Below are 22118 nucleotides of genomic sequence, written 5' to 3' on the forward strand. Positions count from 1 at the left end.
TATGTTATAAAATTAATAAGTGGGAAAAATTTTCTGTTTGGCAAGTACTCTTTCATTACAAAATAAGCTGTTGAAAAGGCTTTCTCTAAGACTGATATTTCGGTTTCTTCTTTCTAAACAAACTCTTTGTGGAAAACAGACATTCTTGAGATCATCTCTGCTTCTAAAGCACTCTTATGACGCCCTGACTTCCTGTGCGTTTCAATAGCCTCTGACTTGAATCGGTCAGACGCTACTCCAGAAAATTAGTCAGTTTTGTTCTGGGGATTTGTAACTCCCTGTTTTTTACAAATGATACAAAACATTCCTTCCCCCTCAACATAGCAAAGCCACCAGTTGTCGAAATTTTCCACCCAGTCATGGTTAAACTTCTTAGGCTTGATTCTTTGCAATTCCTGCTCAGTGAGTTTTGAACATTTTTTGAAACAGGTATAGTAGTTGTGAAGTTTACCTTGAGTGAAAAACTCTTTTATCAACACTTCACACTGTACATGTGACAACAGAGGATGGATGTTTGTGCTTTCGGCTGTTTTGTCTTCTTCATCAACACATGCTGCTGAATTACTCGTAGTGGGAATCGTTGGTGTTTGCCGATCGCTGTTATCGGCAGTTTTCTCACTTTCATCAACACGTGCCGCTGAATTACTCGTCGTGGGAATCTCTGGTGTTTGCCGATCGCCCACATCACCGGCTGTTTTCCCATTTTCATCAACACGTGCTGCTAAATTGCTCGTCGTGGGAATCGCTGGTGTTTGCCGATCGCTATCACTGGCTGTTTTCTCACCTTCATCTACTTGACTTTCCGTTCTTCGTGATTTACAGAAATATCGATCTATTCCAGGCTGGCTTGAAGTGGGTTTTCTTTTACTCATGGGTACTCTATAATTAATTACATAATAAGAATTCCTGCCTTCGTTTACGCCGCACGCCACACCACACTTGTTGACAACAAACACCGGTCAGCGGAATTTCGCAGAAGGTAGGAGGCGCGCATTGGCACTGCGTAAATAATTTACGCAAAACGTATAATTTATACGTTTTGCTGCTGAAAACGGTCTTCAGGTATTACTCGTTCCATTCACGCGACTTTTAACTTTGAAATCTACGTGAACATACAAAATAAGGAGGCAAGCTTATCACCGAAAAGTAGGCTGCTCTAAATTTAAAGTAGCCGGTTTTTTAGCCGGCTGCCGGCACTTAATGAGAACCCTGAACTGTATTACTTACTTAGAAGTGCTGATGTGTGAATTTGGATTTTCAATATCTTGTATGTTTAGTCAGTACCTCAAAATTTCTGCAGATCTCTATGTTGTTTTTTCATTTTGTCAGCTACTGTAAAAAAAATACTTGAGATAGCTGAATTTTGATTTCACGAAATTTAGGATAAAATAATTGACAGACCAACAAGTGTCTAGGAAGGGGACCTTCTAATTCTCTAGTTTATTCGGGAAAGCCTCCAGCTGAATTCTATTGTTTAAAGCTGATATTATTCATTAAATCTTAGCGCTGTGCACTTTGTTGGCCAAATATTATCTATCTTTGAGCTGGCTGTTGGTCATTAATCTGTATAATACATGGGGAAAGACCAAGTATTTGCATAGAAGTCGGCCTTCTGTTCATAGAATGTGTATTACAAATAGTTGGTGGTTTATTATTTAATTTTTATTTATTCCTTTGATCCCATTAAGGTGACCAGCATCTTATTTCTCCTTACAACATCACTGTTGGGTCACAGATTAAGGTTATGAGAATAAAGGAAATGATCACCAACTAAAGAAGCTCTTGGTTGTTACACAAATTCTCCTTGTCAGTGCCTCAGGAGATGTATAGAGAACAGTATGAAGAATATTCATACTGATATTAGGGTGTAAAGGTTTACGTTTGTCTTTTTTTACTCTCCAGGCTTTTGAGGAGGCAGCCAAAAGACTTAAAATGGATGAGGAGGATAGAAAGAAAATGGTGAGAGATTTTGAACTATCAACTGTAATTTATTTTTTTTAATGTTTGGCAATATACTGAGCTCACTAGTAGTGCTGCTAAAGTAATTATTTTGTCCTATTGGCAGATAAGGTAGACAGTTGTTGGAACTTCTGAGTTTGACAATAGATATTGAGCCACACTAGTTAATCTGGTTCATAGCTAAAGGAAAAGTAATGTTTATCTCATTTCACATAAGGTTTATTTTACAAACTGCATTATCTTTTCAGGTTCCTGATTTAAGGAAAAAGTCTCGCCGAGATTATGTCAAAAAACGGCGGGTGGACAAGCTTGAAATGCTTAAAGAGGACATTCTTGATGATGAATACTTGTTTGAAGATGCTCAGATTTCAAAAAGAGAGAAACAGGATCAAGAATATAAGAAAAAGGTTTACCATTTAGCAGTAGAGCATGCCAAGGCTGGAGAATTGGAAAAAGTACAGAGATATGAAATGCCACAGGAAAATCAGAAGCCTGCCAGATATGATGAAACCACAGTGGAAGAACTGGGACCTAATTATGAGCAGAAGAAATGGGAGGAGGACAAGCTTGGTTATGCTGTCATGAAATTTATTGCCAAAGATGCATGGGACAAGAACAAGGTATGCAAGGAGGAGAGTGGGGCTAATTGATGTTCCAAGACTCAACGAAAGTGAAGTTTGTTTATTGCAATGATGCATCTACATTTTAATGGCCTTGACAGCCTGCATGTTTGAAATGATGCACATGTAAAATATATTTTGCAAAGTGGCCAATAGTGATGTTATTTAATATCTACTTTTTTTAAACTTCTTATTTTCTGCACACGTAGAATAAGGATTATGATCTTGTTGTGGATGAAGATCAGATTAATTTTGTAATGGCTGAACAGATTCCTGGGATAAAAGAGAGGCAGGTGAGATCTATAGCTAAGCAGTTCTCTTTATCTTGAAAAATATTTCATTACCTAGAAGTAATAAGAAGAGACAAAGATTTCAGTTTTGTTGTTTTGTATGGTTGAATTACAGGAACCAGAAATGAATGACTATCAGAAGAAAAGATTAACAATTGAAGAGGTAATTGAAATCTTTAATATTATATGAAGCAGTCTTTTGTGATTTATCAATTGGTTTGAATGCTTCTTTAAATGAACTCACTGGATTACTGACTAAGTGGAATGTGCATGTCAGTAATTGTTGTTTTGTTAGGCAACACTATTTTGTTGAATGTTTACAGACTAATTCTACAGACTAACTCGATTTTGTTATGTATGCGCCACGTATGGCCGCACCGTGAAGCGCTCCTTAAATTTTTATCTTTTTAGTAGTTTAAAACTCTCCTAAATGGCTCAACCTTGCAAAAGACCACTGCTAAACAACCTAGCTAAGTCCTTGTGGCCACGCTATCGTGGAAAGAGAGCTGGGAGATCGACAAAAGCCAAAGAAGCCAATCGTATTCACAACATTAGACAAGCCAACCCGAGACAAAAGGACCACAGCAGAGCGAAAATCAACTCACGCGGCCACAACCCGTCGAATAGTCCTTTTTACAGTTCCCGGCGCCATATTGAATGTGTAACCGCGCAAACATGATAGCGAGGTTAGTGTTGAGTCGCGGAAGATTCAAAACAGCTGATAGCAGTGTTGGAGTAGCCTCTGTAGTGCGATTTCACGTTCTTCTTTGCAATCGTTCCACCGAAATGGTTTTAAAATATAAAGACCAGGAAATCGTGTCACTCGGTGATATCCAACGGCTTACAGCCAAGGATTTACGCATTATTTTGCGATCCCATTCAGAGTCGCCAGGTGGGACGAAGGCTGATTTGGTGTTAAAAGTCTACGCATTGCTGATGCGAGAGATTTTGCCATCAGCTGCGAATAGCGACGACACTGGAAGTAGTGGACCAAGCAACGAGGAGTTCACATACGATTCGACGATGAGAAGGATTTTGGCACTGGGATGGTCGACAGATCTAAGAAATTTACCTGAAATGAACTTTATTCAGTTATACGATTACGTTGTGGTATCCACGCGCAAGTATCGTCATATCGTTCTAAAGGGAACTAACTACAAGAAACTCAAGTCTTACCAGTTCTTTTTTGAAGGAAATGTTAAGAAGTTAGAATGCAAAAACCACAACAACAAAAGGTACGTTAGGGCGAATGTTTTACCTTCGATGAAGAAGACACCATACCGAGTTGTTGTAGAGTTCTCACCTACTTGCGATGTTTTGCGCGCTGCTTGTACTTGCCCTGCTGGACTTGGATTGCAAGGCAAGGGAAAGTGTAATCACGTCGGAGGGGTTCTTTTTGCCATCGAAGATTTTTCCAGGAGAGGTTTACAACAAAACCCAGAGCCTTTAACCTGCACGTCCCGCCTGTCAGTCTGGATTGTACCGCGAAACCGCTTGACAAAGTACTGATCAGAAAAATCAGATTTGGAAAGAAAAATATTCGCACGCAGGCTAAAATCATAAAATTTGATCCAAGGGCCCCACAACAGCAAACTACAGACCCTGACAGCTTCAAAAAGCTTTGTAGCGCATTGCAAAATTGTTTGCCATCTAGTTCATTTTTTCTCTTCCATGACATTAAATCGAAATGCTCAGGAACAGGTAACACTTCTTCAGAAAATGACAGAGAATGAAATTGCCATTCCCTTCACTGATAGCTACGACATTGCAACGAATCGTTTTAAAGACATGGTGGATGAACACGTGTCATCATGGACTATCAGTGAAGAGGAAATAAGGGAAACCGAAATGTCAACAAGGGGACAGAGCCAAAATCCGATCTGGTTTGACAAGCGAAAATCAATTTTGACAGCGTCAAATTTTGGAAAGGCTGCAAAAACGAAAGTGGAACCTTCCAAAAAACTTAAAGCAATGCTTTACTCGAATTTTACCACAGAGGCAGTGCAGTACGGTATTGATAGTGAGGAGAGGGCTGTAAAACTGTACCTGAGAGAAATGCAACAACAAGGATTCAATTTAAAAGTGGAGGAGGTTGGCCTTTTGGTCTCCAGGAAAAAACGATACTTGGGAGCAAGTTTGGACAGGATTGTGACAAACATGGATCAGAACAGCAAGTGGGGTATGGAAATTAAATCTCCTTTTAGTAAAGCAGGAATGGACGTCGACGAAGTCTGCAAAGCAAAAACCTTTTGCTTGGAAAAAATACCTGATGGAACCATAAGGTTAAAGAGAAACCATGACTATTACATTCAAGTCCAAGGTCAACTATATTGTTCAAACCTAGACCTGAAAGGAATTATTTTTGTAGTTTACTTTGGTGAAGACAAGCCTCTATTCATAGAACACATTTCTTTTGATGCTAGTTGCTGGAATGAGCATCTTCCAAAGATAGTTTACTTCTTTAAGAGAGCCTTTTTTCCAGAAATGTTAACCAGGAGGGTTCAACGTGGAAAACTGCTTTACATTCACGGTGGATGGATTCCATATGGAAACTATTCCTGCTCATCAGGTGGTCTTAAAATAACATTTAAAAGAGCCCATTGACAATAATTAACATTAGTATTCACAGAAAAGAAAAATAAATGTTTGAAGAATCGAATTATGAAGCTCCTTCCCATAAAGACAGCTTAACTTGCATTTGACTGTCATGTCAATCACTTCCCCTATTTACACAATGTACAATGGTACCTTATCTTGATTTCACATGCCCAACATCATCTTTTTTCCCTAAGTACTGACAACATTAATATTTCTTAATGTAAGGAAAGATTATGCCTAAATCAATTTGAGCATTAAAAGAACCATATCAGTTTTTGAGCTTGGCTGCAAGCTTAAATAAAATAGCTGCAAGCTTAAATAAAATTAGCCCATTCACTGTTCTCTTAAACCTTTAAGTCCCAACAGTGATCAGCATCAAATTTCTCCTTGCAATAACAATGTTACATCAAGCAGAGTAGTCACGAGAATTGAGGACATTATCATACAAAAGTGAATTTGCTTCATATTTTGACAAATTCTCCCCACTTCTTCTGTAGGAAATGTATAGGAGGGACCAAAAGAAAATTTAAATTTTGATGTTAGGCTTAAGGGTTTAAGTGATCAATACATCATTTCTCTTTACAAGACATTCCCAGGCTCCAGAGAACAAACATTAGTTGCTTCATTATGCAAGCACATGTGGTTCTTTAGCTGGTGGCAACAAAGGTGGCAAAAAGTTTGTCAATAGCCCACAGACTGTTGCTATCTGAGTGGCATATGGACTAAGTGTGTTGGGCAACGTACCATCTAAAATATGATAAGTCTTAATTCTGCCGATTGCACGTTCCACATGAATGCGCACTGACGCAATACTCATTGTCTCCTCAGTTTCTGCTGCAGTCATGTGTTCTCTTCCAGCCAAGAATGGTGGCATGTTGATAGAAACGCCATCAGGGACAATGTTAGAAATGTCAAAGCCACGGTCCACCATGACATTGTCACCAGCCTCTAACAAATCCAAAATGCCGCTTTCCTTTGTAATTTGCCTATCAGAGACTCGCCCTCCCCAGAGGTCTGAGAGGAAACTCACTTGGCCATTTGGGGTCACACCTACCAACAGCTTCCAAGTGTTGTGGTGCTTATAATCAGACCATGTCTCAGACTGTGCAAGCATTGCAGATGGACGCTGAATAAACAGTTCTGTATAGTCTAAAATCATCCTAGTTGTTGCATATTGAGCAAACTCTTGCGGCATATTCTTGCGAACCAGTTCTTGCGCTGGAAATGGGAAAAGTTCTTTTAGTTCCACATAGAGGAGATTAATCCAAGTAATGCAGATTCTGGACACCACGCTTCTGCTGATCCCAAATCTATCAGCGAGATCTTGAACAAATAACTCGGCCTTTAGTCTCATAAGTACAAGCAAAAATTCATCCAAGAAGGACAGTTTCCTTGAAGGCCCAGGTTTGTTTCTGTTATCATCTGTTTGGTATGGCTGACTCTCTTTCAACAATTTCTCTCCTTTCCAGTACTGCATCTTTGCCAGCTTTGGTTCAATAAAATTATAGAAGCTTATGAGTGCTCCATAGTTTGGGAATCCAGTATAAAATAGAACCGCAGACTCATCATCTTTAATTTTGTCGATTGAAAACTGACATGCCAATAAAATATCCCTCTCACTTTCAACTTCACTTAGCTTTTCTTTCAAGTCAGCTAATTGTACTTGCAGCAGCTCCATTTCCCGTTGCAGCTTAAGGACATCTGATTCTTCCAAGGCTGGTGAAGATGAAGCCGCACAGACAGTTGACACAGGTGCTTCAACTTCTTGGTGAAATACTTCCTGCTCAACTTCAAATGACTCCTCTTGAGTTGTCACAGTTGCTACTGGGACCCTTTTAGCAGGCATTTTCCGTGTTTTTTTCGGTACTGACCAGTTAAATCGAGATGGCTCTGCCCCTATATATAATAATAAAACTCATCACTTTCTAAACTTATAATTTTGCATTATAATTTTATAATTTTACATTCAGTTCACAGATATCGTATAAGACCACAGTGCAAAAATAAATATAAATGTCACCTTTTTAATAAGGAGAAAAATATCCCAGCATAAACACTACAATACCGAAAATCAAAGCAGGCATTTTCTTTCGGTATCCAAGCAACAAAATAACTGTACAAACATTACAAACCTTTCACCAATTTCCAGCGACCTGCCAACGTTTTTCGCATGTCTTCTTTTTTAAAATGTTCCGAGCACAAAAAAGTTGACTTTGTGATGAAGAATCCGTCCTTTCCCCGCTGGCGCTTCACGAGATTGCACCATCTAATTCGCTGCTGGACGTCATTCGGAAACGAGAAGAAATGCAGACCTGTTGGATTGCCTGTTGTGTCAATAGCTATTAGCACAGCCAAAAGCGGCACAGTGTCTCCCTCTTCTTTTCGAAGAAGAAGGAGGAATATCCTGCGTAGGGAAAGTATCGTTCATTGTCGAAATATCTCGATGAAAAGGACAAAGCACCAGCACAATTCAGCAAAATCTCACTAGAACTCTCAACGCGACTCAACACTAACCTCGCTATCATGTTTGCGCGGTTACACATTCAATATGGCGCCGGGAACTGTAAAAAGGACTATTGTATCTCCATCACCACCAAATTCACAAGTGCACCAGAATGGCAAGCAAGAAACTTTGTCCCATCGCTGTTCCTATCAAATGTGATGTCGCTTGCACCAAAAATTGATGAAGTAAGCCACGTTGTTCAACATGCTAATTACGACCTTGTTTGCATCACGGAGTCTTGGCTGCGACAACATATCCCGGACTCCGTAATAGCGATAAATGGCTACAATATCATCAGACGGGACAGAAAGGTGGCCACTCACGGCGGTGTGTGTATGTATATTAAGGAAACTATCCCTTTTTCTGTTCTCGACCTTTCCGAGATCGACGAAAACCCGGTCTTAGAAGTCCTGTGGGCAAAGCTGCGACCAACCCGACTCCCTAGAGGTTTCTCTAGTATCATATCTGGAGTTATATACCATCCACCGTCAGCCTCCGACTCACAAATGCAAGATTATTTGCTAAGATGCCTTACATCAATTGAGTCCCAACATCCAAACAGCGGAATTCTTCTTGTCGGCGATTTAAACCACCTGAATGAAGCGACTCTCAAATCCAACTTCAATCTGAAACAAATTGTTCACTTTCCGACCAGAGGGAAAAGTTTTTTAGACCGTATCCTAACCAATATGAATGAGTTCTACGATAAAGCCATCGAGCGACCTAAAATTGGCCTTTCGGATCACAGTTCAGTGGAGATCCATCCCAAGCTTCGAGCAAAATCATCGCAATCAAAGAAAACAATCATCTCGAGGGATTTGAGACCTAGTAAAAGACACGCAATGCAAATGTACCTTGAAAATGTTGATGTACCACGCCTCCTTGACACCGTGGGGACCTGCGCAGAGAAAGTGACACTTTTTGAAAATATTGTTAAGACGGGCCTAGACTTTATTATTCCCCTGCGATCCAAAACTATTCATCGAAGCGAGCCACCGTGGTTGAACGATAAACTCAAGAACTTGATCAAACGACGCCAGCGTGCCCTTGCAAAAGGAAATTTGGACACCTTTCGAACGCTTAGAAATTGCGTGAATCGCGAGCGTAAGATCTGCCGGACAAAGTACTACGAAGCAAAAGTCAGCCATTTGAGGGAGTGCAAGCCATCCGTGTGGTGGAAAGAGGTGAAAAAGCTCAGCGGCATGTCACCTGCCTCAGAAACGCGTGTTAACACCAGCAAATTACTGCAACACCTAGGTTTTTCACCTGGTGATCTGGCGAATTACATCAATTCAGCGTTCCTGACTCCAATGCAGAGTTTTGAGCCTCTTACCCATAATCCTTTTGATCCACCACAAACCGACAACGAAATTCCTGCCGTAAATACGATATCGGAGTTTTCAACCTTTATGAAACTGTCCGCACTCAACCCCTCCAAAGCACAAGGGCCAGACGGCATCCCGGTATGGTTATTAAAAGAAAACGCTGATCTCTTGGCGGGACCAGTCTCTGTGATCCTTAACTCCTCGTTCCACGAATCCCGCCTTCCGCCTTCCTGGAAAGAGGCTGACGTAGTCCCGGTCCCAAAACAAAGGCCCATTAATGATATTAACAAGCACCTCCATCCCATCTCTCTCACGCCTATCTTGTCCAAACTCGCTGAAGACCACATCGTTGAGAAATATGTTAAACCAGCCGTGTTACGGAGTATCGACCCTCGCCAATTCGGATCTATTCCCAAATCGTCTACCACACATGCTCTGGTCAACATGACGCATAATTGGCTTGTTAACACCGACGGAAATGGTGCCACGGCAAGAGTAGCCCTACTTGACTTCCGTAAGGCTTTTGACCTTATCGACCATAGTGTTCTCGTTCAAAAACTAGCAACATATGATATTCCGAGTCAAACCAAAAGCTGGATTGTCGATTTTTTGATGAACCGGAAACAAAGAGTCAAACTTGCCCAAGATTGTCACTCTGAATGGCGCTCTGTACCATCCGGCGTCCCCCAGGGAACTAAATTAGGTCCCTGGTTATTTCTCATCATGATTAACGATTTAGACTCCCCAGCCGACTTGTGGAAATACGTGGACGACACATCTTGTTCCGAAATAATTACTAAGGGCAGTGAGAGCAAACTCCAAGAAGCTGTGGATGTCCTTTCAAGACAAGCTAGTATCGATGGGTTCCAAATGAATGAGGCCAAGTGCAAAGAACTACGAATTGGATTCTCTAACAGCAACCACGATTTTGAACCCCTAGTCATAAATGGCAAACCCCTTGAACTAGTCACCAGTGCCAAATTGCTAGGCGTGACCATTAGCCACGATTTAAAGTGGAACATGCACACCTCTGAACTAAGTAGAAAATGTTCCTCTCGTCTCTACTTTTTGAGACAACTCAAGAGATCCGGAGTTGCACCAAGCGAACTTGTGCAATTCTATGTGACATGTATTAGGCCCGTCTTGGAATACGCAAGTCCTGTATTCCACCGTTCTCTACCAAACTACATCAGTGAAGATTTGGAACGGATCCAAAGAAGGGCACTCAGAATCATCTATCCTAACCTGTCATATTGTGTAGCACTAGAAACGGCTGGCCTACCGAAACTTCACGAGAGGAGGGAAAAAATCTCAACCAACCTGTTTGACGAGATAGTCCGTAACCCCACCCATAGACTCCACAGCCTCCTCCCCCAAAGGAAGAGTTGTAGATACGCACTGAGGCGCAAAAGTGATTTCACTCTCCCCATATGCAAAACCGAGCGCTTGAAGAATAGTTTTATTTTTAGCCATATTTATAAGATGTAGATAATTTTCCTTCTTTCTTAACGACAAAGTTGTAATATTTTACACGTCCTTTTTATCATCTGTACTTGTAAATATTCCGTAATTCAGCCCATGGCTGCAAGGTGTTTATAATAAAGTATCTATCTATCTAAAAAAAGTTTACCAGTTTACCCATATAGAGAGAGCCTTATCCAAGCCATCAGAGATCATCAGGTAATTACATTGTTGAGTGAAGGATTCAGACTTCTGTATTAGTTTTTAAAGATCTACTTCATTCTTTTGGCTAGCTTTTTTGAGGGGTTGTTCTTCTGATTCCAATGTTTGAGTTGAACATGATAACAACACAGAGTACTTGTACTTTGACAATAGTTTCTCTCCTTTAAACCTCTGGGTAATGTGCCTAGCACCAATACAAGGCTATCCAAGCACCATCAAATGTAAGGTTCGTGAACCACAGGGCATATAGTGAATAAGAACTGGCCATCCATACTTTTTGGTTTTGAAGGAAATCTCTGTCACCTTGCAGACAGATTTGTCATTTTCAACATAGACCAAAATGTCTTTCTCTACGGTAACAAATGAGAGTAGAAACCAGGGTTAGCTTTTGAGCCACTGTTCACTCAACAAAGTTGAAGGAAGCTCACCCCTCTGGTTGCATCAATCTGGTTCTGTGCACAAATACCTGGTGAGGGAGGCTGACGCAGTTTGACCACATCTTTCATCTAAATGCTTACCAATGACTGAGTTTAAAAGCAGCCCTTTAACCCTAAAAAAGACCAGTGTCTAATTTCTCCTCACATTGTCACCCCAGAATCAAATATCAAGATCTTGAGATTAAAGGAATATTGATCAACCACTTAATAAAATCATGATTGTTAAACAAATTCTGCTTGTCAGCATCGTAGGAAATGTATGAAGAACGGTGTGGTGAAAACAGGTATGCATACTGAAGTTAGGGTGTAAAGGGCCGAGAGGCTCATTACGATTAATTGTTTTTAATTGCAGGTTATTATTATCGAAGGAGAGACAGGCTCAGGAAAGACCACTCAAATTCCACAATACCTTCATGAAGCAGTATGTCCAAAGTTCATTCCTTACTATTTAAAATACACACTGGTGTTTATAAAAGTAAATATATCAAATGTTTATAGGTGTGCTTTTATGAGCAGTTGTAACGTGAGGTTGCAACTCTTGTGTATGTGTCCTTGTGATTGTCATGGAGTTTTACAGTGGTTTATCATGTTAGTTCTGAGGAGGAAAAAGAGGCTACAGTGCTTGACTGCATCATGACAGGCTGTACTTAGGTAACTTGTTAATAGACAGAGTATCACAAATAAATGATGCTAAATAATGAAATGCCCTCTCAGGAGAACTGGATATGAAGAAATTCTGGAAATAAAGAAAGTGGGAGAAATTCCATGCTTTGACTTGGTTGGATCCTGTGCCACCCAAGTTCTGGCTGAGTGCTACTGCAATCTGCCTTATAAGGCCAAATTTTGTGAGCAAGGCACAGTGTAGCTAATTTTGTAGAATAGCCTGCAAATAATGCCATCTTTCTTTGCTGCCAGCCCATGGAGTGTTCTTTGCCCCTCCTTACGCGGCAATCCATAGTAAACAGAATCGAAAAGATTAACAAACATATCGGGCATCTCCAGGGGTGAATGTACCACACATTTTTTAGCTGAACTCCTGGAATCTTTTCTTTTTTAGGGTTTTACCAAGGGTAAGATGAAAATTGGGTGTACTCAGCCTCGACGAGTTGCAGCAATGAGCGTCGCAGCAAGAGTATCTGAAGAGATGGGTACAAAACTAGGAAATGAGGTACATTCTGAAGCGTTAAAAAGGAAAAAATATAAGCAAAACTATAGTTTAGCGGTTATCGGCAAATGGTTGCAGATATTCAGAAATTCAACTTTTTGAAGTACACTGTACTTCAGAGACATCGTATCCTTTTTCTAGTAGATGTGCATATTCATTCGACATTAAATTTTGCCCACATCTCTTTTTTCTTTTAAGATTTTTATTCTGTTTTCAGGTTGGATACAGTATCCGTTTCGAAGATTGCTGTTCAGAGCGAACCATAATAAAGGTAGGACTTTTAACCTTTCAACTCCCATGAGTGACCAACACAAAATTTCTCCTTACATTATTAATACAATACCACGCAGACAAGGGATGAGAAAGAAGAAAAATATCAGTTGGGTGATTATTAGTTGATCCAATAGCAAAATTCTCCTCAGTAACTTTATGAGAATTGTATGGCAGACAGTAAAGAGAGTTGCTAATGAGGACTTACTGTATTTCTTTCTAAGGAGAACGTATCAATACAATGGTTTAGAAACAGCAAAATAGACGTATCTTTTATAAAAATTCCTACTGACGTTATGAAGCACAAGTTTGAAAGAATAATACCAGGGTAATGTTCTTTTAACAGTGGAAATTTCAGTTTACGTATTGATGAAGTTATAATACGGTGAGGAGATGAAAGGCTTACTGAGAGTGGATCTCCAGTGAGTGTCGTAAAACCTATACCAAAGTTATCGCAACTGCCAATCAGAAGAAAAGAAAATATCACATGAAGGCGATGTTTACTCAAAGTAAAAACAAGCAAACTGCCTAAAGCGCGGCACAACGCGGGAAACCAAGACGCGGCTGGTTTTAATTTTGCATTTGATTGGTTGAAAGGGTGGCGCGAGTTTTTAGACTAATCACAGAGCGAGGTAAAGTAAAATCAATGCCGTTGCAGATTATTGTGGACACTCCAAAGATATCAATGCATAACTTAAGACGTAAATAGTTGAAATTTGATCTTTAGTACATGACTGATGGAATGTTGCTGCGTGAGTTCTTGGGTGAACCGGATCTAGCTGGATACAGGTTTGGTCCACCTTATAATACTTTATACATACAGTACATTTTTAACAGCTCTACCTACTGTAGACTATTCATATAATGCTACTCTGTGTATTTTCCGAAAAGCGGGAAGTGATTTATTTTACTAGATGTAGTTTTCGTAGCCGGAGATGAACATTGTACGTGTATGATGTCTGAATCAACTTCTACTTTAAATGGCCCCACGTTTCTGTTGGCAGTGTTCTGATTATTGACGAAGCTCACGAACGAACCCTTCATACTGATGTGCTATTTGGCTTGGTCAAGGACATTGCTCGATTCCGAAAAGATCTTAAACTTCTGATATCCAGTGCGACTTTGGATGCTGACAAGTTTTCACAGGTATGTCTTGATAAATAGCGTTATTATCGACTACTCAGTAGCCCGCAGGACGGGTGTCATTTTTGTCGTTTCTCGGGCGAGCAAAGGCAAATGTAATGAGAGCTCAAGGGGAAAAACACATGCGAGGAGACGAACGCGCTTTCCTCACGCTTGCCCCACGACTGCCCCGCGCTTTCCTCGCTCACCTGAAAACTCGCCCACTAAGAATCGATTGATTTCATGGTCAGATAACTTGTTCGTGAGCCCGAAAAAAAACTAGTTACGTGGGTGGCAAGCGTTCTGAAACCATGAATAAGACGCCTTTGACATTTCTGGCCCTTGCAGGATATCAGTGACGCTTGCCACATGAATCTAGTTTGTGGTTTGGCTCATGAACGAGTTGGTGGCACAGGGGTCGAGGAAGGAAAAATCGGAAAGTCCGTGCGTTCGTGATGAATGAATAGCATATTTCTTCAGCTTCTTCCGTTGAACGTCAATATCGTCTCTAGAAAAAGAAGACCGTAAAAAAAAAAAAAAAAACAGTCCTTGTATTTTTGTAAGTGTCTGCCGCAATTTACTTTTACAGCCTACAACCAACCTAGCGATTACGAGAACATGATGACGCCTTTTTGTAACGTAGTAACCTTATACAGAAGGATTTGTCCAAAAAGAAAAAGAACTTTTTCTTAATTCTCGTACCTTAGAAATGAACCAAGCTGTTAAGTAAAAAATACATTGTACGTTTTACCTTCCAGTTCTTTGAGGATGCGCCCATCTTTAGAATTCCTGGTCGAAGATTTCCCGTGAATATTTATTACACAAAGGTGAACAACTTTATCCTCTTTCAGGGTCATTCCTGGTGAAATATCGTATTTTAGCTTATCTGTGTCTCTTTTTAACTTCTGAGTCGATCGATACATCTTTAGTTCAGATACAATAGACTGTTCTCTAGTGGAACATCAATGACGATAGCACGGCCTGTAGTAAGAGTGGATGGTGTTCATTCCCATATCCATCATTCATTTTTATCAGTATGAACACAGTTCTGTAGGAGGAATAGTGTAGTTTTGCTCCCAGAAAACTAGATCATTGTCGTTTTATATAGTTTTCGCAGTAGAATCTAAACCATAACAAACCATGGCCAGATTTCTTGGGTCTTACTACTGGGCCACTTATATTCAGACACACCTCCTTCATGAAACAAATTAAAGCTTCAACTCTAGCAGAATAAATGATTTTCATGCTATCTTTGTGCCTACTCCCACCTCCCTCCTCCCCTTCTTCCCTGTCCTCTTCCCCTTGTCCTCCCCCCTTCTCCCATTACGAGAAGATCTCTGTTAAAGGGAAATTGCTATAACCTCGAGGGCCGCCTCTGTTGTATACTTAAGCAACAAATTTAGATTCCTCTTCGAGGACGTTCCGTGACGAACGCAAACAATCATTCTCTATCGTGTACAAACCTATCTTCTGTTCTGCGAGTTTGGTTCAGTTACTTTTGATGGGTGAAAAATGAACAAAATACTTTGTCCGATTCATCGGAAGGTGTTTCCAAAGAAATTCTATCCTTTTTCGGATAATAAACCTTTGAAAGCAACGGCATTTAAGTACTGTAAATGCTCGAATTAGCGCCCAGGTTCAAATAAGCGCCCCTCTTCGAATTAGCGCCCCTCCTAAGGTTAAAAATTTGTATTAAGCACCCCCCCTTCAAATAAGTGGCGCCTCCCCCATCTCCCGAGAAAAAATTGTTGATTAAGAATCTAAATGCTTAGGAGAGACACGATATTTTAACATTAACAATGTGTTTTTATTGTGTGTTTAATTGAAGACAACTGGATGTTAACCGAAGACATTTCACAATAGCAAACGCATAATTTTGTTAGAATTGTTCTATTGCAGAAATAAAATACGTTTTTTGACGAAAAAGTCTTAAGAACGTTTCGAGTTCGGAAAAAGTAGTTTTCTATAAGGTTTTAGAAGTTTTATGGTGCAGTTTGGTTGTAAATGAGCATAAAGATGTTGTCATTTTGAAGCTAAAAATTGGTAAACGAAATAAGCGCCCCCTTTAAATAAACGCCCCCTTTGAATTAGCGTCCCCCTCTCGCCTTAGAAAATTAAATAAACGCCCTGGGCGCTAATTCGAGCATTTACGGTACCTGTTCTTTCTAAATATTGTCCTTCTCTGTGAAAGTACAGTAATTTTATCAATCCTCTCACCTCTCATTTTCCAGTCTCCAGAAGCTGATTATCTTGAAGCCACGGTGGTGACTGTGTTACAGATACACGTGACCCAACCCCCAGGGGACATCCTGGTTTTTTTTTACTGGCTAGGAGGAAATCGAAAGGTCACAGGAGTTGTTACAAGAACGCACGCGCCAACTGGGCTCCAAAATCAATGAGCTAACCATTCTTCCCATCTACTCTAATCTTCCATCGGATTTGCAAGCGAAGATATTTGAGCCCACTCCTCCTGGGGGAAGAAAAGTAAACAAATCCTCCTGGCCACCGTTTTATTTTTTTTTTGTTTGTTTCATCCACCATTTTGTTTTATCAACAATGCCTATGCCATATAAGAATGGTCTAATTCTGGGGAGGCAGATGCATTTTAGTTCGAATCTAGAAATCCAGTTTTATTTTATAACAAGTCGTGCTGTGTCACAACGTATCTATGACGTCTTGTTTTTCCAAAATTTTACGAACTCTTTTATTTTTCTTTTTCTTTTATTTTTCATTCTTTAAATTTAGAGGTTACCCGATAAAGTATAAGACCTTGGACTTTAAAAGTCACGAAACAAAGACAATGATTATTAAAAGACTTGCGATTAATTTTAATTTTTTATCTCAAAACGTTTCAACCCAAGACAAGCAAAAGAGAACTCTTTGCAATATTTGTGTCCCACAGGTTGTTTTAGCCACCAATATCGCCGAGACGTCGCTAACCATTGATGGTATTATATATGTTATTGATCCTGGATTTTGTAAACAGAAGAGTTACAACCCACGCACAGGAATGGAGTCACTAGTGGTGACACCCATTTCAAAAGTAAGTCTTGGTCTTAGAACTCTCATACCAAAGTGCCTCAAAACGTTGAATTTGTCTGATTGTTTTTGTTTAATGTTGTGGTTATGAAGTAAACCCACCAACTGTTGTGACTTTTCCTAGGCATCAGCCAATCAAAGAGCAGGTCGTGCGGGTCGCGTGGCAGCAGGCAACTGTTTCAGATTGTACACAGCATGGGCGTACAAGAACGAACTGGAGGAGAACACCATCCCCGAGGTAAGCTATCGTTTAATTTATCAGCTGTTGCTGAAGAAAACTTATCCTTTGATCGGTACTCAAAAGAACGTTATTTTTCAGCAACCATCGTTAGAGTATTTCTTCGCTTTTTTTCCACCTTCCACAGATCCAGAGAAGTAACTTGGGAAATGTAGTTCTACTTCTGAAGAGCCTGGGTATCAACGATTTGATTCATTTTGATTTCATGGATCCCCCTCCGGCTGAGACCTTTATCATTGCCCTCGAGCAGCTGTACGCTCTGGGAGGACTGAACCATCACGGAGAACTCACAAAGGTTTGTGACGGTGTGAAGATTTTTTCGTTTTGAAGAGTATGCTCCAAAATCAGAAAAAGTTATGTTTTAGTCCTGAGAAATTCGTTTTCAGATGGAGAACTTAAGCACTTACCACGCTGAGGAGGAAAGGGGTTAGATAAGCTCGTTCAACGAAGTGATTCAAACTCTCTAACTGTCCTTGTTTCTTTGTTTCTTTTTTCTCTCTTTCTTTCAGCTTGGACGTCGCATGGCGGAATTTCCCGTTGAACCAACGATGTCTAAAATGTTGATTGCATCGGAAAAGTGAGAAAACCTTAATTGTGTCATTTTCAATCTCTGCTGCTAGACTGCGCCAAAGAAAACTTTTCGATACGTTCAGTGCGAGTGTCACAAAGGTGGCTGACAGTAAAACTCAGTAAGAGAGGAAGAAAATTTTGTAGCAGATGAGGAGGTCAAGATAATCTGACCTGGAAGACCTTGGATACATTCGTACAAATGTTTGCGAAGTCTGTGTCAAAAGAACCCAAGATCGATTTTCTTTTTCAATTCTCTTTCAGGTACAAATGCGTCGAACAGATTCTTACCATCACTGCCATGTTATCGGTGAACAACGCCATTTTCTATCGCCCCAAGGATAAAGTCGTACATGCGGACAACGCGCGCGTAAACTTCTTTCGTCCAGGAGGTGATCACCTGACATTGTTGAACGTGTACGATCAGTGGGTGGAGACTGGGTACCTCACTCAATGGTGCTATGAGAATTTCATACAGCATCGCTCTATGAAGAGAGCGCGTGACGTTAGGGAACAGCTAGAGGGACTGATGGAGAGAGTAGAGATTGAAATTTCGTCGAACCCAAATGATTCTGTTCCTATCAGAAAGGTAAGAGGTCGACAATAACGGTTAATCCTCCAACCACTCTGAGTGACTAGCATCTTGTTTCTGCTAACATTTAAAGAAGACTTCTTGACAGTAAGAAAATTAACAAATCGACAGTGGTTAGCGGGGTCCTTACTCTTATGAACAACGAAATTCGTCTTCACAGTGGTCAAAGTGTTGTGGACTCAGAAGGCGTAACCGAGTGAGTCTGCAACACTGTAAGTTCGCTTTACCACTGTCGATTTGTTTTATACCACAATACCGACATCAAATTGTCCTATCTTATGTTTTTAGGCGATCACATCAGGTTACTTTTATCACACTGCCAGGCTAGGCAAGAGTGGCCAGTACAGGACAGTAAAACATCAGCAGGTAAAGGCGCTTTTCGTATTAGAATTCAAAAGAATCTGCTTTGAGCTTAAAAGAAAGGGAGATTGAGACTTTGAGCGATTATCATCGCAAGGAGGGTCTTACGCAGCTCAAGTTTAGAGTCATGGAAAATTGCGAGACACACGGAAAAGTGCATGCGAACAGCCGGTGTTATGTAAACCGCTTACAAATAAACACATTTCTTAAAACCAGGGCCCAGTTGCTCAAGGAAAGAATATAGCTATCCAACAGAAAAATCACTTTCCAGCGGATAAGTGTCCAAAAATCGTACTGCGCTATCCATCGGTTAGAGATTTGTACAGTGGATAGCAGTGTCCACCCTTCGAACAACCGGGGTTAGTTCTCACAACCAAGACATGCAAGTGTAATGGACCTGGGCTTTGCTTTGCCTTGTTGTGAAAACAAGTGCTGTGGATGAATCTGGAGCTACTTGATTGATATCTAAATCAGTGAAGGCTATAACTGGAATACATGGGTTCCTCACAGCGCCTAGGTTTTTGCATCCCTACGAATGGGTACGGTTGTTTTCAATGAATGTAAGCGACAGGCCGTATTGGATTATATTACTTTTTATTTGAGTCATATCAAACCAGGTAAAATACATGTTTAGACTGGTAGATGTATCACCTATAAGACTCGCAAGTTGTCCTGTTATGGTTTTGTTATTCTTTCTTGCAGACAGTCATGATTCACCCGAACAGCAGTCTTTTCCAGGACCAGCCCAGATGGGTGATCTACCACGAGCTTGTGTTCACTACAAAGGAGTTCACGAGACAGGTAATGCCGGTCTTACTACTGATTCTTAATTCTGAGAGTCATGCTTTAGTACATCACCTATGTATCTCTCTCTTGGATCTAAGCTCTTTGCGTTAAAAAGGCCTGTGCAGTGTGAAAAGGAAATTAAGGAATTATTAATTTGCTTAATGTGGTGAAGTCTAGCACGAAATTTGAACTGAACGGACGCTTCTGGTCGGTTGTAGCATCTCAAAGCTCACGAAAAGTATGAAACAAAATCAGTCTCCCTTCCTCAGTCAAACATTGATTTGTCTGGCGTTTCCAATCCAGAGAAACAAGCTAGTTTTACCGCTTACATGTACTTTGTCTCCTGCATGAGGGCAGGGTTTGAAACTAGAAGCCTGTTACCAAAATGAATACTTTCTTACCAGATCATAGAGATTGAAAACAAATGGCTGTTGGAGGTAGCACCTCACTATTACAAAGCCAAGGAGCTAGAAGACAGCTCCAGTAAGAAAATGCCCAAGACGGCTGGAGTCACAAGAGAGCAAGCTAGGTCGACGACGTGAATTTGGGTTGCATGACGAGTAACATGTTGTGTCACGCTAGCATCGATTTAGTTCTGGCTTGAGTCGAACGAGGGCGCTGGAATGGAAACTAGCCTCGACGGTTGGAAGTACTTAAGTTGCGAGTCCGACTTTTCAAATTTGTACAGAAGTATGCAGTTGTAGAATGTTTATTCCTAACCAAAAGAAAATGCAAAATGTTTGATCCCGACACTATGAGGTTACACTTTGAATAGCATTTTCAAAGAAGGAGAAAAATGGATCGGACCTTCTTTAGAGTACCCAATATGTAATCTGATAAAAAACGACATTTAAGAGTTAAGTAAAGACGTACACTAACAGCATCTCTTAGATTAGACGAGCACATTTTCCATGGTACTTCCATATCATGCCAAAATGGCTTAGTGTTTTAAAAGATATTGAAAAGGATTTACGTGGACAACCTCCCAAAAACTCGCTAATTCACGTTGTCTCAAGTTTTCCACGTTTGTACACCCTTCTGGCCTTCGTAAGACTTACAAAACATAGTAGTGTTGTCAGAAAAGTCGAATCCGTAGACAAAGCCCGGAGGAATCACTCAGCCTTGGGCATACCTGATTACTTCACTCATCTCGTGATGTTTGAGGTTGCTGTGATGTTTTCTGATTCTTATCAGAAATTATTGCGCGTCAAGCTGTTACAACATGTTTTCCCATTGTCATTAAACTTCACACTTTGCATTACACTCGGCTATTCAACGTGAATAAACCTCGTCGCCTGACAAAGACCAGCAGTATAGTAAATGAGATGCCGCAATTAATACAATTGATAGTTGGACTCTATAACGTGAGAAAAACGATTAAACTTTCATTTAAGGTTACCGTGCACCTTCAGGGGTGTCTCGCGTGCAAGCGATGTAGCGCGTCCGGTTTAAACTGTAGATATTTAAACCCCTATATCAAATTAAAGCTTATAGGACTGGCTATCAGACTATACCAAAAATTTTGAAAAAAAATTAATTGTCAAATTTTTCACGACTTCTAAATGCGAGCGCCCGAATCACTTTTTAAGAGCTACAAGTCAACGGGAATTTGTTCGATTGCTCTCAAATTTTGACAGAAGCTAGTTTTATATATAAACAACAAACACGTGTCTCCGAATTTTTTATTTCTAAATATTTTTTTTTTCAAGAGCGATTTTGTACGATCTTTACTCATTTTTTTAATCCTATTTCAAAAATATTCTGTAACTTTTCACTGAAATTGAATATGGCAAATCGCAGACATGTTTTTTTAGCGCTTTGGCCCCGGAAACGGAGGAACACATTAAATAAGCGAAAAACAAAATTTGCTTTAACATGTAACGTTCAAAAGGTGATTCGGGCGCTCGCATTTAGAAGTCGTGAAAAATTCGACAATTCATATGTGATATAGTGATATAGGGGGATTAGATATCTACAGTTTAAACCGGACGCGCTACATCGCTTGCATGCGAAACACCTCTGAGGGTGCACGGTAACCTTAACTTCACCTGTGTACAGGTTGTATATATTGATAATCTTTTATTTCGTTATTGCTATTTTTTACACTTTTTTTGTTACATTTTATCGGCATGTTTCAGTGTTCCGGTGTTCCACCGCGTTCGTGCGTGTTCCAGTGTTGATTTTCCTCCTGAGACACGTAATTAAAATCGGGGGTCACTGAGATTTGAATAGCCATTCAACTCAACAATAGCCATGTAGAACACCGGGTTGGCATTGATCTTCATTTGGGTAAACATTCATACAACGAACCCTGGACTTGTTAATTACTGTATTGGATTAAAGACGATCTTGTGTCTTCTGACATTGTTTCGTTTCGTAAAGGATGTAAGTCGGTGTAGTCGGGATTTTGATGGGAAAAATCCCTAGAACAAGAGTATCATAAAAGACTCTTTTGCTCCCAATGAAGAAAGAAGAAAGAAAGGAAGGGCGAAGCACGTGTACAAAAATGAAAAGAAACGTGAAGTCCAGAATACCATGAAACTTTGAACAAACTAAAGACCATG

At 40.3% G+C, this 22118-nt stretch overlaps 3 protein-coding genes across 3 annotated transcripts; 2 read left to right on the forward strand and 1 right to left on the reverse strand.

Annotated features, from left to right (window-relative positions):
- The first annotated feature begins 1574 nt into the window (after positions 1 to 1574).
- On the forward strand, positions 1575 to 20815 carry LOC111334485 (pre-mRNA-splicing factor ATP-dependent RNA helicase DHX16-like). The gene is given in 24 exon segments (XM_088752758.1): positions 1575 to 1589; positions 1689 to 1741; positions 1845 to 1959; positions 2208 to 2579; positions 2789 to 2872; positions 2985 to 3032; positions 3675 to 3685; positions 10921 to 10975; positions 11768 to 11836; positions 12473 to 12583; positions 12798 to 12851; positions 13578 to 13639; positions 13855 to 13996; positions 14731 to 14799; positions 16204 to 16287; positions 16289 to 16456; positions 16875 to 17015; positions 17136 to 17249; positions 17377 to 17544; positions 17759 to 17826; positions 18081 to 18405; positions 18697 to 18774; positions 19471 to 19569; positions 19959 to 20815. Coding segments are annotated over 24 exon segments (2643 nt in total). The 3' UTR covers positions 20097 to 20815.
- Positions 4684 to 5743, forward strand: LOC111334525 (uncharacterized). The gene has a single exon (XM_022940284.2). It carries the CDS (start codon positions 4718 to 4720, stop codon positions 5471 to 5473), a length of 756 nt encoding a protein of 251 aa, XP_022796019.2. The 5' UTR covers positions 4684 to 4717; the 3' UTR covers positions 5474 to 5743.
- LOC148734328 (uncharacterized) lies at positions 5888 to 7058 on the reverse strand. The gene has a single exon (XM_088751653.1). It carries the CDS (start codon positions 6942 to 6944, stop codon positions 6093 to 6095), a length of 852 nt encoding a protein of 283 aa, XP_088607779.1. The 5' UTR covers positions 6945 to 7058; the 3' UTR covers positions 5888 to 6092.
- Positions 20816 to 22118: the final 1303 nt, after the last annotated feature.

The sequence above is a fragment of the Stylophora pistillata genome, chromosome 3 (assembly GCF_964205215.1).
Source record: "Stylophora pistillata chromosome 3, jaStyPist1.2, whole genome shotgun sequence".
NCBI lineage: Eukaryota > Metazoa > Cnidaria > Anthozoa > Scleractinia > Pocilloporidae > Stylophora > Stylophora pistillata.